This window comes from Camelus dromedarius, chromosome 6, assembly GCF_036321535.1.
Source record: "Camelus dromedarius isolate mCamDro1 chromosome 6, mCamDro1.pat, whole genome shotgun sequence".
Classification (NCBI taxonomy): Eukaryota; Metazoa; Chordata; class Mammalia; order Artiodactyla; family Camelidae; genus Camelus; species Camelus dromedarius.
The window spans coordinates 12,254,061-12,268,928 of record NC_087441.1 but is presented as its reverse complement, the minus strand read 5'-3'; the positions used below and the strand labels follow the sequence as shown (position 1 = coordinate 12,268,928).

General features: G+C 41.3%; 1 protein-coding gene across 2 annotated transcripts in view; it reads right to left on the bottom strand.

Annotated features, from left to right (window-relative positions):
* Window positions 1–14,868, bottom strand: part of RGS17 (regulator of G protein signaling 17) — an 87,958-nt gene that overhangs the window by 16,712 nt on the left and 56,378 nt on the right. For both annotated transcript variants that reach the window (XM_010994020.3, XM_031456590.2), the window contains exon 2: window positions 10,328–10,471. In XM_010994020.3, coding sequence (XP_010992322.1) covers window positions 10,328–10,446 — 119 coding nt within the window. In that variant the 5' untranslated portion in view covers window positions 10,447–10,471. The remainder of the gene's footprint in view (window positions 1–10,327; window positions 10,472–14,868) is intronic.

The following is a 14,868-nucleotide window of genomic DNA, read 5'->3' as shown; positions in this document are numbered from 1 at the left end:
GCAGGGATGCCACTCGTGATGGCAGAACAGGTGTTGCTCCTGCAAAGAGTCTCCCTGGGACGTACCACCTGCTCCCATCAGCAAAGACAACTCGGGGGAGAAGGGAATTCAGAGAGGAGAGGAGCGCTGATGCATTGCTTTACAGAAAAGAAGGAAAAAGGCAGCAGAAGGGGGCACGGTAACCATATACCACCTACAATCTCAGGCATAGAAAACCTCAGTTATAATCAAACCTATGACTGAACCGCATCTCTTTCATTTATACGTTTTGGTAAAATAATTTAGTTTTGAATGGGCTGTGTGAGGATGGGAAGGTTGGTTAAAACTTTGTGTCTGGAAATGTTCCACAACACTTGTCTCAGAAAACACTGCCCCTGTAAGTACTCCTTCTATTTTTTATAATCATTTATCACATGTTACAAAACAAGTGTTTCATTTGGCTTCAGCTTTTATTTTGTAAACAAACCTCTTCATAGTAAAATAATTTGTTATTAAAAATCTTTCCACTAGATGGCTATGTTGCCTTTATAAACAATGTTTTAATCCAAATGAAATCTGAAAAAGTTTGTAAGTGTAATCACCCTTATTTGGGGGGCGGGGGAGGACCCAAAAAACTATTCTTCTATGTATGGAGTTTTAATAATTACATCTTTCTAAGAAATTTGAAAAGAGCCATTCAATTTTTCTGTGAATGAAATAATGAAACTCCAAAGGGATAAATTTAATCTTGGGAGGTGTGCATAATTGCACCCATTTTTCCTTTTTGCTATTTAGAACATCTTCTGGATCCTCCCCGGCCCCAAGTCATTTAAGTTAGGAATACTTTAGTCTTAAAAAGGGCAGGCATAATCCTATTCACATTGTAGTTATCCTTTCCAATAATGAGATGTTTTGAACTCTAGTGATTCTTGCTGGGGTAATATAGACCTTGAGTGATACATTCTTAGAACAAATTAATTAGAAAGTGTTTTTAACTACCAACAGGCAGGAAATATTTTTATTTAAAATGATTTAAGAGTCATCATGAGAGTGAATCCTCCAAATGCTTCTAGTCCCAGTTTGGGTTGTCTGTATATGCTAATTGCTTCTTTTGCTGCATGGAAACTGAAGACAAAATCTCTCTGCCTTCCCTGCTTGCTCTCTTTGCTACCAATTTCCCTCTGCACATGCCTCTGTTTGAAAAGATGGGTTTCCAAAAATCCCTTTCTCTATTGGTATTATATTTTTATTTCAAACTCTAGGTCATGTATTCTAGGTGCACAAACACATTCATTTGACTTAGAATGCCAGCTGCCTTTAACAAGCTATTACATGGCTAAAATCCAGGTCTACTATGTCAGCTTATGTTTAATTAAATAACCAATGCCTCCTATGAGGCATAAATAGAGTTTCTTTTTTTTCACTTAAAATTAAGAGAATTACAGGATTGAATATTTAGATATACTTTATATAATACACACCAATCATTAGAATCTTCTAACTCAGTTCCCAGGTTGATTGAAATCCTATTTTAAGCTCTTCCTTCAACACACTGTAATTTTCCCTGTAAGTCATAATTAAGTTAGTGGATGCATTTGTGGGAAACTAAGTATCTGGGAATGTGAAAGGCCAAATGGACTTTTATTTAGTTAGTGGACACTGTTATTAAAATGGTATGTAATCATCCAGGTCCTTAAATGCATCAGTTAAGTTGGAGCTGAGGCTTCTAGGTTGAGTTAACTTGTGTCTCTATCATAAAAAGCAGAATGAAAAGGTTAGAACTCGAGCAGCTGATAACTCAGAAAAACACTGGACAGCTGGCAGGGCCACTTCCCATCCACTCATTCTTTCTTCCCTGGGTATTTTCCAGTTACTGTGTGTGAGTGTGTTTGGGAGGAGGTGGGGAGCATCCTTGAGGACAACTACGACTGAAGCAACGATCCCGATTTGTGGGGCAAGTTAACCCCAGCAGATGATGAACTTACAACACCCTGGGAACCTGTGAGTGTGTGGTGCCAGCCACAGGGATGCGAGTTACACCAAACTGGAGAGAAAGGGCCAGGGACACAAAACACAAAAAACAGGTTCAGTTACATTAACTGACAATACGGAAATGGCACATGCTGAGTGTCTGGGGCCACGTCCTACAAAGTCTGGTCACTTCCCTTCAGCCTGCGACTTGCAAATAATACCCATCAATAAAGGATTATTCAGGGGGCCCCTAGGAAGTGTTGAACCCTAAACTAACTGGTTTATATATGTGGTTAATCACATCTTACAGATGAAGAAACTGAAGCTCAGAGAGGCTGAGCAATTTGCCAAACATTTCACAGTTAAACGTTATGAAGCAGGGATGTGTCTGGGCCGAATCCCAGTGTGGTTCTCTTCCCTCCCCGCTGCTGCCTCTTGAAAGCAGGCTTTGCCTGACAACGGCATGTTGTTAGAATTTGGGCAGAATCTCAATACAGCAAGACCTCGTCTATTTACAATGAAACACACGGAGTTGTTATTCGACTATGACTTGTAAAACTGGTTGATTAAAAGGGTTCTGGACTTTTCAATAATCTATGTGTCTTTATACCAAAAAGTAGCAATGGCAGAAATCTGCTTTCTACTTAGGAACCCATGCTCCCAGGCTGCACTGCCTTCCCTTTAGGAGCTGGTACCTCCCGAGGATTCAGTCTGTAGCTCACTGCTCTGCACGCTGGGCCATCAGCTCTACCTCCTGCACGCTGTGTGCTGACGAAGCCCAGATTGTCATCTCTCACCAAGACCTGCCCTGCAAGGGCCAATCATCAAAATCGCCACTGCTAACTCCTGGGTTCCTCACATGGAGAGTGTCCAGGCCACCATCCCATCCTGCCCTCCCTCCCACGTCCCGTTCCAGCCACCTCGCGTTTCATGGCCTCACCGCCCACCCGGCCACTCGAGCAAGCAATAGCATTATCCTTCCTCTCCTTGCCTACTGCAAATTCTCTTCTTTATATTGAAGTCTTGTCAATGTACAATGTTGAGTTAAATTCTAGTGTACAAAATACGACACACATGAACTTATTTACTGCAGACTCTTGACAGTACTTCTTAAGTGCTTCTTGAAACTGGAATCTCTCCATTCCTTTTAAATCACCTTTTTATTTTGAGCTCCCGGCATCTCTCAAAGAGACAGTTACAGTAAAAGTCTCCTACTATCCTCGTTGTCTGTCTTGTCCTTCCACACACTTTGCATTGTCTCCGGAGGGATATACTTAGAACATAAAATGGACTTCACTCCCTTATTACTTAATAACCCTCCATCACTTCCCGCATCCGAAAGAGGTGTCAAGTACTAGCTTGTTAACACAGCAGAAAAGGCATTTTGTTACGTGGCGTTGCCTCTCTCCAGTCTTCTGTCTTGTCCTTCTGGAATTTATACCCCAGCAGTGCTGACCAGAGCTGAGTGCTCCCTCCGGGAGTCCTAGCTTCTACCCCTCGCCAGTACGACCAGTGTTGGTGCTGATGCTAACACACACACAGGAGAAGGAAGAAAACGGTGCCTAAGAAGAAATCCAGTGTTTCCGTAATTGGCTGCCACATAATTATATTCAGGCCTGGGAGGCTGCGCTTGTAATTTTTGGAAAAAAATTTGGTGACACAAATTTCTCTATTTTACAAAGTAGACTCAATGGGAAGAATCCAAATTCAACCATCCATTCAACCATTCAACACCTTAGTATTAATTCAACACCGAATGTGTGCCAAATAATAACTTATAAGCCAAAATACATTTTGGGCTATTTTAAAGCATGAAACTTCTGTGTATGTTTTTGAAAAGGCCCAGAGCCAATGGATCAACATGAACTTGTGTGAATTCCACTGTAAAATCCACATAATATGCTTCCTGAAGGCAGTCACCGAGAAAACCTAAACACAAGTCCCAGAGGAGAGTTCCTAGTACGGAAACCAGCGCAGGGAGCTGGGCCTCGGCTGGCCCTCCACGTGGGCAGCCTTGTCCAGGGCGGGGGGAGGCGTGGCCGCGGGTTGCCAAGCTCCGTTGCCAAGGTCACCCAGAAGCTCCGCCACGTCCTGGCCCACCCAGGCCCAGGTGGCCCTCACCACCTCACCACATCTAGTGAGTCAGCCGAGATTTGAGAGCGCCTCCCCGGCTCAGGCCCGGAGATGGATGGAGCCAACTGGGGTGTCTGGGCCTGCGGACGCCACCCCTGTCTCCCTGTCTCTGTCCTTGGAGGCACTGCCCGGCCCCCCACCCGCAGTCCCCGCCTCCTGTCCCTCGAGGATTCTGGGCTTCTTCCCCAGACTGAGGCTCCTTCTGTCATCCATTCTCTTCCCGACTGAGGACTCTTCCTTGCTTCCTTTGGAACTCCCTTCCCAGGTCACACCCCCTTCTGCATCTCAGCCTCGGGTGGCCCACGTCCTCCCCGGTCCCAGCCAGCACCCATCGCTGTGAAGGCTCTGTCTCCTCCGAAGCAGCTCCTCCACACTCAGCACAGGGCAAGGTGCAGGTTGGCCTTCCTCTTCCGCATCTTCTGAGGCTTCCGCCCTCTGACTTCCCCTTCTCTGCGCCTCCTGACCCCCCTCAGCTCTGTGATTCCGTACCAGGCTCCTCCTCCTTGGACCCTTCCCTCTCCTTCTTACCCTCCACCTCAGGGCCGTTGTGACACAGGTGTCCCCACAGGTGGCCGCAAGGCTCCCAGCAGGACCCTTCCTCGGTCCCTCCCTGACGTGGTTTCCTCCCGCTGGCTGTGAGCTGCCTGACCCTCACGGCTGGTCCTTGCCTTCTTCCAGCCAGAATTAACTTCATCTTCTTTCTTCAGCCTTTTTCTGGTTCATCCTTTCTACTTTCCTAAATCAGCTGAGGTCTAATACTTTCATCTAACATTTATTTTCCTCACATCTATCTTTCCATTGTTGGCCTAAGGACTGCAGTCTGACACTCAGAAAAACTATGCATTTACAGTAAACGGAGTCAAAAAGAACAGAATGCTTTCAATGGAAAAGAGTCAAGAAATTCTAGTTCTGGCAGTTTTCCAATAGCTAGCCCTCTGGTCATGGGTAACACAGACTTGACTTGAATAGTAAGCTTTTCTGGAGGGTGAGCTGGGGCGTAACACCAAGTATTCATGTCTAGATTCAGTTGCTTATTGAGAGTATGTTCCCTGTCGATGTAGAGACAGGGAGAATCTGGGGAAAGCTAATGAAGTGAACAGCTCCCGGCAAAAATTAGCATTCGATAAGCTGTAAATGAGCGAATTAAACGCATGATGTGGAGAAGGTCCACAGTCCTGATGCACACCTTCGGTTTTGTGTGCGTGTGTCCTGGGAAACCTGGGTGCATTTTGGTAGATGTCTTTGGGTCATGTGAGTTTAAAGATCATGTACGTGATAGAAACTATCAAGAAAATTCATCTATGACATAGCGAGACAGAGTTTCAAAGCTGGAACTCTTGGTAAGTGGTTTTTTGATGGTCTGGTTCCAAGCCCTTTGGAAGTCCCCTGCAGATGACTTGTGCTCCCACTTGAGATGAATCACGTCTCCCAGGGCAACAGGTGGAGAAGACTGCATATTCACTGGGGCCTCAGATGAAGTGATTCCACGTGCATGTGTGAGTGGATTTGTTTTCAGGGGGTGGTGCTTTCTTTACCATGGAACAAACTTGGATTTTGCTTTTTCCATCAAAAAATATTCTTTGGCTTTTAAAACATGCATTTCAGTATTTCCATTGGCAAAGGGCTAACGTGTGACAGCGTCAGAGGATAATACAGCACTGTTTATCAGAAGCTGTGGTACTTGTTACAAATAAGGGGAGGGGCAACCAAAGTACGTTTAAGAAGTGCTTAACATATACGTGGTCAGATCTGTCCCGTGGTCTGGAAACTCTGGAAACTAATGTGTTAAAAGGGGGACAATTTTAGCTTTCAGAGGGCTAGTTAATGTACTAAATTCAGTTCTGACCCATTTTCCTGCGAAGAATGAAGACTATTCCATGCAGTGGGCCAGATCTTGTAGGCGCTACATCGTAAGTAGTCCATGGGATTGCGAATCCCGTTTGAAAAGTTGTTTTTAATATAATTCTTGGAGACTTTGCAAAGTCAAAAGCTTGGGAAATGGTTCATAAAAAGCCTGGAAATGAAAAGTCTGGCTGTATCATCTTCAAGTGGACAAAACAGGGGGCTGGCTATTAAGAGACTCACATTTCAGTCCCACTTAAACTGTCATTAATGAGCTTAACGACAACAGGCAAGTCTTCAGTTGCCTTATCTGTAAAATCAGACGCAGAATTTTGCAAACACCAGGTTTTTAGTGAGGACATCTTTTCTTTCATACAAAAGTGTATACTTTAATCTAAAGTAAAATAGCTAAAGAGAGAACTATTCCCTTGGAAACTGCAAGTACCCACCCCACCTCCGTCCTGTCCCAGAACCACCTCCTCAGCACCACGCATGAGAAGTCATGGAACGTTCTGGAGGCATGGAATCAGAAGTCCCCTGAGTTTAATTTTTTATGAGTGAAGACAGAAGTCTGTCTTGCTTGATAGGACACTCCCAAGAGCAATAAGGAATTAAAACAGAAGTAGATTAGCACCTACAGACTCCCTTGTTAAAAATAGACTGGCTTATTTTAGTACAACCTCTGATGTTTAGGGAGGGGTCCTGGGACAACTTGGAAATTAGCTTTAAGCTCGAAATGCATTTTGAAAGCTCTCCCATTCTGCCTCCTTTGGAGTCATTTCGTTTTGTGAGCGCAACTCAGTTTCTAGTTTGCAACACACTTTTTCACAGGTGTCTGAATGACCTCATGGAGTCACACTGTCTTGGTGATGGCAGTTTCATGAGGAGCCCACATCTTTCAACGGTTTCTTTCTCATAAAGAAAAGGGAAGAGAGGTAACCACCTGCAGAGGCAGGTCACTCTGAACCCTGGTATAAGGTGAACATTAAGTTTTGACAGTGGCAACCTTGAACCTCTGGACAAGTGATCTTGACAAAACTCTCCTGTGTGAGAACAACTTGGTCCCACGTACAGAAGGGTTGCAAGTTTATAGACTGCCTGCTTTGCAGCCAGATGGATGCTCGGGCATCCACGACTCACACAGCACAGGATAAAGGGTCTAACCCTCACTGCCTCATTTTCTCTTCTTCAAATGGAGGGCTGAGGGGAGAAGAGGGAGATGGAGACTGATCTGGGGAAGAGGAATGATTCCTTTGCGGGGACAGAGGGCAGATCAGCTTAAGAAGCCATTGTGAAGTAATCCTGACTTTTTTAGCTTTCTGAAGGAAACTGGAACTATTCAGCGGTTATGTATTTATCCTCTGTATCATCGCCCAAAATAAGGCATAGTGGTAATTTTATAAAGACAGAGATAAATTTAAAAATGAGAGAGGAGCTGACAATGAAATATGAATGAGAAATGCAAATTTGAGGAAAATACGAAGTTGTTTTAAAAACTCCTAACATGTGAGGCTGGAGTGAGGTATTTCTATTTATTACTCGATATAGAAATTTATTTTCTTAGCACTCTATTTCCTTAAAAGGAGGTAAAACCAGCTCCATGACAACTGTTCCTAGTTACGAATGACAGTTACTTCATACTTTGATTTCTAACTTTTTTGTCCCTAAATTAGGTTTTTCAGTATTTCTCTTTGTTCTGCTCCTTTGACCTACCCTGGAAAATTTGAAGAACATTTCTTTCTCTTTCTTTTCCCCCCACTCTAATAAGCCTTTACAAATTCTTTTTCTAAAGTCAAAGTACAAAAATTATGGTATTTAAAAAATGCATGTGTGGAGGACATTTCCATTTATAATGAGATAATGGAGGTACAATTAAAATCCAATTTAACTTCCATTCCTTTTTTTAAACAGTTGCTTACATTAGAAATTACCTATCATTTATCATATATAGAAGACTTGCACGTTTATAGACTGTGCATTTTATGGCGTAGACTTGGGTATCCATGACTCATTGTCAGCAAACACAGTTCTTGACAACGTCAAGAACTAACAGAACACTCATCCAATGCACCACATGTTTAGGGTCCAAATACTTGTCACCCTGGAGGTGTGGAGAGTTAATGCAGCTTTCAAAAGCTGTTTTATTCTCGGTCTAGTTTATGTCCTGTGACAATCTGATGCTCATGAGCTCATGTTGAATATTTTGTTATTTAATGTGCACTTTAAGAATTAATAAAAGCAAGTCTTGCTAAATATCTGTAGGACAGATGAAAGCAAATCTCACTAAACATCTGTTTGACAGCAAATATTGTACAACTCAACTTCAATGTTTGCTGTTTTAATCCTACAGCAATTCAGGAATAAGTTTTTGCAGGCAAATAAAATCATCTACTAATTACTGGAACCTGGCAAATTGCAGATGACAAATAGAAGTACAATCCTCAACATGATGGAACAATATATTCTCGATGTTTTATACGAACTTTAAAATCAATAACTTTCCTTTCCGAGATAACTTTTTGTATTATAAACACAAGTTGATCTTTTAAAAAATATATACATTATCTGAAGGAGTCCCTCTTTAAAGAGATTTTATTTTTCCAATGTGAAGTATTCCATAGCCCGGTAACTTAACTCCTATTAAATGCATACTATAGGTCAGGCACTGTTTTCATCTTGTATGTGTTTGATTTCATTTAATGTTGAAAACAACCTTATGAGGTAGGGATTCTTAATACTATCATTTGACAGATAAATTTAAGGATACTAAGTAACTTGTTGAAGGTCAAACAGACAGTGACAGACAGCACAAGATTTGAAACAGGTAGCCTGACTTCAGAACCACCATATTAAGTCACTACCCTGTATTGCATGGATTAAGACCAGACCTAGTTCATTTCCTTAGAAGTGAGATAGAGCAAAAGATTACACAATTGTATTGAAATCTTTCTCTCCTCTAGAGCTCTATTTCCTCCTTCTGAAACACTTAAGACTTAAGAATGAAAGAAAAAGGAATCATATATGACTTCCCCCAACAAAGACTCAGCATCTAGGAAGCAATTTTGATATTTATAGAGACTATCTTAAGCCTTCCAAATTGCTAAAGTATCGCATTTCTGGCAATGAAGTTTTCTAGAGAGCTCAGAGCTTGTTCAACAGCAAGGCTGCCATGGGAGCATTAGATGTTTCCTTGTGTATTTTGGCCACCATGATAGACCATCATGCCACTGTATCATCACAACGACCTGGATGGATGCTGGGAACCTGCAGAGATCAAGCACGAGAAGGTGTCTCAAGCATCTGGGCCTTTCTTTAGGGTTGGGAATAGGTCAGCGAGATCCAGAAGACCATTCCTAATCCTGTGAAATGGATCTTAGAGGATCCCAAAACGTTTGGTTCTATGGAAAGTTCCATCAAGTCTAGCACTCCCCCACCCTGCCCCCGCCAGCCGAGAAAGCTCATCTCATAAATCTTGGGACTCTGGGCCTTATTGATTTTCTTATCTCGATACACGTTGGCATTTGGAACTAGAGGAGGTTTTCTGAGGTGTCTGAATCATGGACATTTAGTACCAGACAGGACCTTGAGAATCAACTGGTCTAAATCCTCACCACTATGCCAGTGAGGAAACCGAAAAACGGAGATTACAACTGTGTATGATGTCACAGAGCCTATCATGATAAAACCACAGTAGAAAGCAGGCCGTCTGGCTCTAAGTTTAGAGTTTTTAACCCACTGGCTTCACACCCATCACAGTCCCTGAGCTTTCAAACCTGTGGATGTGCATCTGTGGCACTTCTTTCGGTGTCCTTTTCCGGAGTCTGTGGCTGAGGCTGCCACCTGACCCTGATTAATCTACACCCTATGAAACAGCACAGAACTAGAACGCCACAGTGAATACTACATACAGAACCTCTAGATATTACTTTAGTGTCCCCACACCTTCTGGAATGTGGGAGAATGTTGTTTACTGTTAAATTAATATATAACCATAATCTTATTTTTACCCATAACTTTAAGAAGCATGGCTGGAGAAAAACATGATATCAAATATAAAACAATATAATTTTAGAACATAAATTTTTAAATATAAAAGTATAAAATAATATAAAACAAGATGAGTATGGAGAAAACCATGATATAAAATCAATATAACAATATAAAATAAAGTAATCATTCTTCACCTTGTTACCAATTTACAGGTAGATTCCTAGGCTATATTATATATTGCCTGTGAAAATGTCTGCATCAAACCAATGATTGTTTCCAGTAATTCCTACTGGTATAGGGGGAAAATAAGGCAGATTGAGACGTTTCTATGACCCCAAGAGCTGATGTTCATGTTCACGCCAGTTCTGAGCCTGCTCAGGGCTGGTTGCATCGTACAGGGAGGAGGACGTACCAGGAGCAGCTACAACAACAGCACCAACAGAAGCAACACGTGTTGTTGGGCCTCTGGTTTCCAGGTGCTTGAGACACAGCAGGTGCTTCTTCATTCTGGGGCTGCTGCCTTTTCCGCATTTCAGCTACTGCAGTGCCCAACTGGCTAAAAGAAGAGAGAAAAACAGAAGGTCTGAAAAAATTATGATGAAGGTAAGCTGCCTGGGCTGAAGGAAGCACCATTTGACTTAAGGAGTGGGGAAGAAGATAATTTAAGAAAAGGTAAAAACGAATACGCTTTAGCAGGCAAACTGAACATCCTCCAGAAAAATTTTTTTAGGAGAATATTTGAAAAACTTTGGGGATAAATTTCCATCGTCATCTGCTGCATACAATCATAGGAAGTGTTGCCACGTAATCAAAATCAGTTGGTAAGGTAAATATGATAAGGTTTGAAAATTTATTTTGAACTTCCTTCTTTACTCAAGGATGATTACACCTGCTTTCCTTTATGAACACCTTTAAATGGTTATAGGGGGTGTGAGTAACTCGTTTGTCCCCTGATGTTTACAGTAAGGTTAATTGCACTTTGCACATCGTCAGTGCCAGGTTCCTAACTCATAACATCGTGAGGAAGAGCAGTTTGTTTTTGCTGCCCTCTTACCTCCTTTTGAAACATTCAATCCTTTTTGGCACTTATGGCTCACTGTCCAGGGGTCTTATCTTGATAATATTGTCAAAATACCTTATTCTGTATTAGGAGTCCTTGTTGCAAAGGCATCGCCTCCCTTTCCTCCAATCCCCAAATTTATTTTCATTTAGTATGTAATTGTGAAAGATAAACACTGTCAAATCCAGGAGAATCATTTTTGTGGAATTTGTATATCATGGCAGATAAGAAAATATTTGGGTACACAATGTCCTACCTGTGACCTTACAAATCAAGACAAATGAGTTGCCACATATTTATAAGACTGACCCTGATCTAGACGTTTGTTAAGAATAAAAAGTAAAGTCTTGTTTTAGTAGAATAATTTCAAATTTAGTGTGAACTTTTAGAAAAAACAAAGAAAAACAAAGCGTAAATAAAGGACAGAAATAGACTCATAGACAGAGAATACAGACGTGTGGTTACCAGGGCGGTGGAGGGTGGGAAGGGATAGACTGGGATTTCAAAATTGTAGAATAGACTACACTGTATAGCACAGGGAAATATACACAAAATGTTATGATAACTCACAGAGAAAAAAATGTGACAATGAGGGTGTATATGTCCATGAATAACTGAAAAATTGTGCTGAACACTGGAATTTGACACAACATTGTAAAATGATTATAAATCAATAAAAAATGTTAAAAAAAAAGAATGCTACTGAATAACGTTTTCACAAATATGCAATGTATGTAAATCATATATATATATATTGTCATATGTGTGACTGACAGCAATGCTTATTAAAAATATAAAGTACTTTGGGTCATTTTGGAATTGTGAGCTCATGACCTAAAAAATATATCTTCTGTTCTGAATACAATTATAGACACTTAAAAAAAGTACTTTAGTCTTGAAAACAAGATAAACATCTCTTTAGACCAGAAACAGACCAGAAAATCACAATTGTAGGTGAACAGGGGCTAAAGCCACAGTCATTTTCTAATTCGGGAACTGGAGCAGATAAGTGTAAAGGTTCCTTCCTCCAGTGGGGTGAAAAATGCCATGCCTTGGGTAGTGGGAAACCAAAGTTCAAGTTACCTGAATAAAATCAGGGGCAGTGGTTCTGCCACTCATAAAAAGATGCTGAAAAAAACTATCGGTACCCTCCATGGTACCTAGCTGCAGGGAGGGAGAGGATGCTGAGAGAGCCAACCAGACCTAACGTAGGTCCAGCAGCCCACAGGTTCCGTGACTGAGTCAGGGATGTCTCCAAAACTATTGCTGGATGAAAGGAAACCCTGAGATGCTGATGAAAGAACTACTTTGGGACTGAGGGTCTTGACAGACCAGTGAAGACAAGTGAAAAGCATTGCATTACAAAGAATGAGAGTGCAAAATTCACCTCTTACTCAGTGTGTCTCCTGAAAGCAAAACATCCAACTTAACACTAAAAACCACAGAGCCAGCTCAACAAGCATGAGATGAGTATACTCCTGATCAGATGCAAATCACAGAAGCATACATTTAGGATAAACAATGTGATAAAGGAAAAAAAAGTCTCATATAAAAGAACAAGGAATTATAAAAACAAATACAGGCAACAATGAAACAAGAATAGACAGAATGAAAAATGGAAAACGTACAAACAAAACACATGGCCATGAGAAAGAGTCAGAGGGAATAATCTCTCCCCAGAGCAACTCCCAAGAGCATGGGTGATTGACAGGGTCAAGGGCTGTACCCAGAATTCAGCAAAAAGGTATAAAAAGATGAAACATAAAGAGGGAATTGAGACGAGAACAGCAGTAACACTGAAAGGCTGTAATATGAATCCAACAAAATTTTCATCATCAGGAGAGAATTAACAGATTGTCAGGGAAGTAGTATTTTCAAGGAGGTTGGCTGAAAACTTCCCAGAATCAGAAGAACGCCAAACAAAACAAAACCTTCCACTGAAAGAGAATACCACATGCTGAGCAGGATTAGTAAAATAAAAATAAAAGTAAGTCCACACTTTTATGCATTAAAATAGAACCACAGAACTCCAAGTTAAAGATACAAGCTGGATTACCCACAGGGGAGTAGCAAGCACTGACAGCAGACTTTTCACGAGCAGCATTAGATGCCAGAAAACAATGGGCAATGGGGTAACACCTTCCAAGTGCTGAGGGAGAAAAGCTATTACCCTACGATTTTATATTTAGCTAAAGAAAAATTCAAGAGCGAAGGTGATTTCTGACATATAAACTGAGTTTATTACTCAAATCCTCGCTGGACTCTACTTCAGTCAGAAGAGGACAAGATCAGAGAGACAACTGGAATACAAGAGGCAATTAAAAACTAAAATTGATAAAATATGATGCTGAACTTAATGACTGGCTGAAATAAAACCCCATGTATCTCTGTTTAGAAACAGTCTAGAAAGAAGTCTAGTCTTCATCATAATCTTCTGGGCCAATCAGCAGCATTTGACACAGTGACTACTCCATCCTCTTTGAAATACTATTTTTTTCTTGTCTTCCTGGGCACCACACCCATGTTTGCTTTCTATCTCACTAGTCACTTCTTCTCAATCTATTTGCTATTTCCTTCTTAACTCCCTCACCTCCAAGTTTTGGATGGCGGCAGTGCTCTATCTTTAGAACTCTTTTCTCTCTCACTTCTTGATGAACTCATTGAGACTTTGACTAGACCTGACAGTTTTCTGTTTGAAATTCTCAAATTCACAAGTCCAAAGGTGATTTTTTTCCCCTGAATTCAGGACTCATATGCCTAACCACCTATTTGACATCTCCACTTGGTTTTCTCAACTTGGCATTTCAAATGTAACACGTTCTAATCTGACCCTCTTACTTTCTCCCCCCCAAATTGTTTCTCCCAGTCTTCCCACTTTCAGTAAATTAAAAGCCTCATCTTTCTAATTACTCAAACAAACAAAACGTTTGAAATCATCTTCGACTCTATTTTATTCAGATCCCACATCAGCAGATTGGCAAATGTGAGACCTCTTAACTGCTCTCCTCCACCGCCGTCTGTTTGTACCACTCCTCATCTCTTCCCTTTACTCTTCCATTCCATTCTGTTCTCAGCACAGACTGTGCATAGAAAACACCCTCCTAAATCTCTTGTAGGTGAATAACCATGCAGAAGAGTGGCATGCTTTTGGGTATTGGATGATCACATCCTAGAACCCTTAGGTGCATCTACTTCCTGTGTATCACAGCAAACAGTGGTACTGAGGGTAATTTGCTGGGGTTTATCTGTAAATACAGAGGGTAAAATCTACATAACTGTTACATTTTTCCTTTCTAGAGTTCACTGATTCTAGTTTTTGCCAAAACAAATCTTCTTAATGTCATAAATGAAAAAAGAAAAATAAAAGTTTTGCAAAAAGATACATATTCCAAGGATTGTAACAGTCAAACACTTTGGAAGATGTGGGTGCCAATGCTTTTTCCTTCCTCTCAAACTCCTTAGGGAGAAAGATGGTTAAGAGACCACTTAATTTCATAGAGTAGAAGAGAGTAAAATGGGAAACTGGTTTCTCCTTTGCAAAGAAGTACATTCCTGTGCACAAAATCAAGGCCTCAGATTTTTTGAGCTGTTCAGCCCCAGAAGGACCCAGCACCCAGGGGCAAAAAAGGGTCGGGAGTAGGTGCAGCGGCATCCCAGGCTGCTCCTCCCACACTGGCCACCTTCAAGAACATTTCATTTAGTTCTCGTAGTGAGGTGCTGGGAAAGCTGTGATGGAAAAAGATTAATGGCTCCAGCACCACCATTTTCCCCTCAAAGCTTAGACAAATCTGTTAACAAGGATAACCCATAATTCTGAGATAGTGATCAGAGAGGGATTTCCCTTTGCTGTATGTTACCTGTATCTTCCAAGAAATGAGTAGAAAATTAAATTC